At 39.2% G+C, this 2625-nt stretch overlaps 1 protein-coding gene across 1 annotated transcript; it reads right to left on the bottom strand.

Moving 5' to 3' along the window:
* Positions 1 to 945: 945 nt before the first annotated feature.
* LOC114730810 (probable xyloglucan endotransglucosylase/hydrolase protein 23) lies at positions 946 to 2257 on the bottom strand. The gene is made up of 3 exons (XM_028917925.1): positions 1950 to 2257; positions 1652 to 1845; positions 946 to 1552 (listed from the first exon to the last, which is right to left on the bottom strand). Exons 1-3 carry the CDS (start codon positions 2226 to 2228, stop codon positions 1153 to 1155), a joined length of 873 nt encoding a protein of 290 aa, XP_028773758.1. The 5' UTR covers positions 2229 to 2257; the 3' UTR covers positions 946 to 1152.
* Positions 2258 to 2625: the final 368 nt, after the last annotated feature.

Genomic DNA, 2625 nt, shown 5'->3' with positions numbered 1-2625 from the left:
CCCCAAAACCTCCTTCCATCTCTTTCTCATGAAGAAAACGAGAGATTGACACGCGTAGTCATCAAAGGAGCTCCCTTTTTATTACTCCAAACATTCTTCTTCCAAGGCATACGAGAGGCAACAAATAAAGAAGAAGCCATGAAGACAACTTGGACGTGTTGCCACAGAGATGGTAATGAGGTTCTGTCACTTTGTCATTCTTCTATCTATGCCCTCTGTAGTTACCATCGGCAATTTCTTTTTTTGCCCCAAGAATTGCAGGAAGAGAAACTAGTTGCTCACAAAACTTTTCACTTATTTATTGTGTTTGGTCACAAGGAATATTGTGGTTTGATTAACCTGTTTGATTATGTGTTTTCACATTTTCCTATGCAAAGTTTTCTGCGAAGCAACAAAAAGCTGCTATTGATAATGGATTTGAACTCATAACTTCAATTCTTACAAACTAAACCAAACTTTAATTATTAGACGCAATTCAATCTTTTGCTATTATCATTCCAAAAAGCTCAAAATAAGTATAACTCCTTATAAGCTTGTTATCTATATGTATATTAATATTGATAAGCCCTATATAGTCCAAGGAATTAAAGGATGATCCTGATTTTGAGTTAGTTTTATTCCAATAAAAAATTAATTGTATAAATAAAGTCTTTAGTCCTATAGTTTGTATTAATTCTAACTTTGATTTATCAATTACTTTATGAGCCATCCAATTTTGGGGATAGAAATATCAACATCAATCGCAAATCTAATTCAAAGATTACCAAGATTGATAGATAAAAAAAAATTTGATCGTCTGTAATGCTATTAGAAGTCTTGTCAAGACTATCGACTAGTACTTTCTTTGTCCATTATCTGGAATGCTATTTGCCGCCTTTCTTCGATTTATTAGTGTATGATCTTATGAAATTGAGAAACAAAGAATCACAGACAAAACCGTTGAAGTAACTGAGAGAACAATCTATTTTATTAAGAAAACGAATGTTGTCATCTGTTACATCATAAAAATTGGCCGTACAAGTCGCCAAAGTGATGAAAAGAAAGATGAAAAAAGAATGAAAGAATTCGAACCCAAATTCCTATATGAACAAACCAATACTGGAATGACCGCCGGAAATAATAAATTAAATTCTGAGATTGCTCTGTTTTCTTCTAAGAGGTTCTGCATTCTGGAGGAAGGCCCTGGGGAAACCTCTTAGCGTCAGTGCAGTAATTGTAAATCATGTAGTTTTTCTGAACCCATCTCAGCCTCCCTTGTGAAGTTGTGTCAAGCTCTTGTGAGAACCACGGAGAATTGGTGGAGGATGAAGTTGAAGATGAAGCACAGGAAGATTTGCCAGAAGACCAGACGCAAGCATCGGCTTTGAAGTTTCTGTAGGAAGCAGTGAAGGGAGCCTGAGACCAATCCGTCTTCACGAGGCCGCCTCTTGTTGCCCAGTCATCTGCATTCCACAAGCTCGAGTATATCCTCATTGGCTGGTTCTTTGGGAATGGCACACCAACGGACTCTGAGTTCTTGAACTCTCTGATGGGAGTTCCATCCACTGAGAATCTGAATTAGATTTAAACAGAATCATATATCAGACTATGCATAAGAAAGAGGACAGACGTGAAATACAGGGAAATAGTTGAGTGGAGAATAAAGACTTACATGATCCTTTGGGGGTTCCAGAGGATGGAGTAAGTGTGGAAATCTGCGGTTGGGTCAAACCAGAGATAGAACTGTTGCTCTCTGTTTCCTTTTCCCTGGCTGAACACGTTGGTGTGAAGAATGTAAGGATCCCCGCTCAGGTTTCCCAGAAATTCAAAGTCTATCTCATCCCAGTTTGATCCTTTTGAAGATAACTGCAGGTACAGATTCCTATTAGCGACAATGGGTACTAATCCCTTCAAGGGATATTCTGCAATACCAATAATAGGCACACAAAAAGAAAAATAAAAAAGCTTACATAATATGCAGTAACGGTGCCAGCAGAGTTTCCAGGGACGAGCTTGAGCTGCATGTCGATCTTGCCAAAGAGATACTCATTCTTGGATTGGAATCCTGAGCCTGATGCCTTGTCGAGTGAGAGGGTGAGAAGCTCGCCATTGTTGAGCATCTTGCCTCGACCGTCCCCCCATGTTATGTCAAACTCATTGTTCAAATTACCAGCAACGGTAACAACCATGAGGGAGCTGACAAGAAGCATTACTGATACACTTCTGAAAGAAGTCGTAGAAGAAGCCATGTTGTGAGAGAAATTATGGAATGATTTTTCCTAATTGCTAGTGAAGTTGGAAGCATGAAGATCAGAATGAACTTGGGGTGGCTATTTATAGCGGCGAATAGGGTGAGGAAATGAGGCCGAAGATGCAGTGAGCTAGCTAGCCGTGCTGTATTATTGTGCAGCTGTTTATGTTCCTCAAAAAGAGAACTTGTGAGTAACAAATTAGCTGTCCAGATCGCACTTGATTTTGGTCCTATTCAATTCAATACCAAATTTTTAACGCGGGGTTGGTCAAACTTAAATTAAAAGCTTAGACCTTTCATGCTCAAATGATCAGTGGGCCCCACTGCCAGCAAAGAAAGGAACTCTTGCAGCTATATATTTTATTCCAAAACTCGGAGAGCCTCCACCGCCATGG

Source organism: Neltuma alba, unplaced genomic scaffold, assembly GCF_004799145.2.
Source record: "Neltuma alba isolate B1F8T4 unplaced genomic scaffold, ASM479914v2 tig00012763_pilon, whole genome shotgun sequence".
In the NCBI taxonomy this organism is placed as follows: Eukaryota; Viridiplantae; Streptophyta; class Magnoliopsida; order Fabales; family Fabaceae; genus Neltuma; species Neltuma alba.
This window is presented reverse-complemented; position numbering and strand designations above follow the sequence as displayed.

Coding starts and splice junctions, on each gene's coding strand:
- LOC114730810 (XM_028917925.1), bottom strand. CDS start 2,228: ATGGCTTCTTCTACGACTTCTTTCAGAAGTGTATCAGTAATGCTTCTT. Junction 1,846..1,949: donor GCACCGTTACTGCATATTAT/GTAAGCTTTTTT, acceptor CTGTACCTGCAG/TTATCTTCAAAAGGATCAAA. Junction 1,553..1,651: donor TGGAACCCCCAAAGGATCAT/GTAAGTCTTTAT, acceptor AATCTAATTCAG/ATTCTCAGTGGATGGAACTC.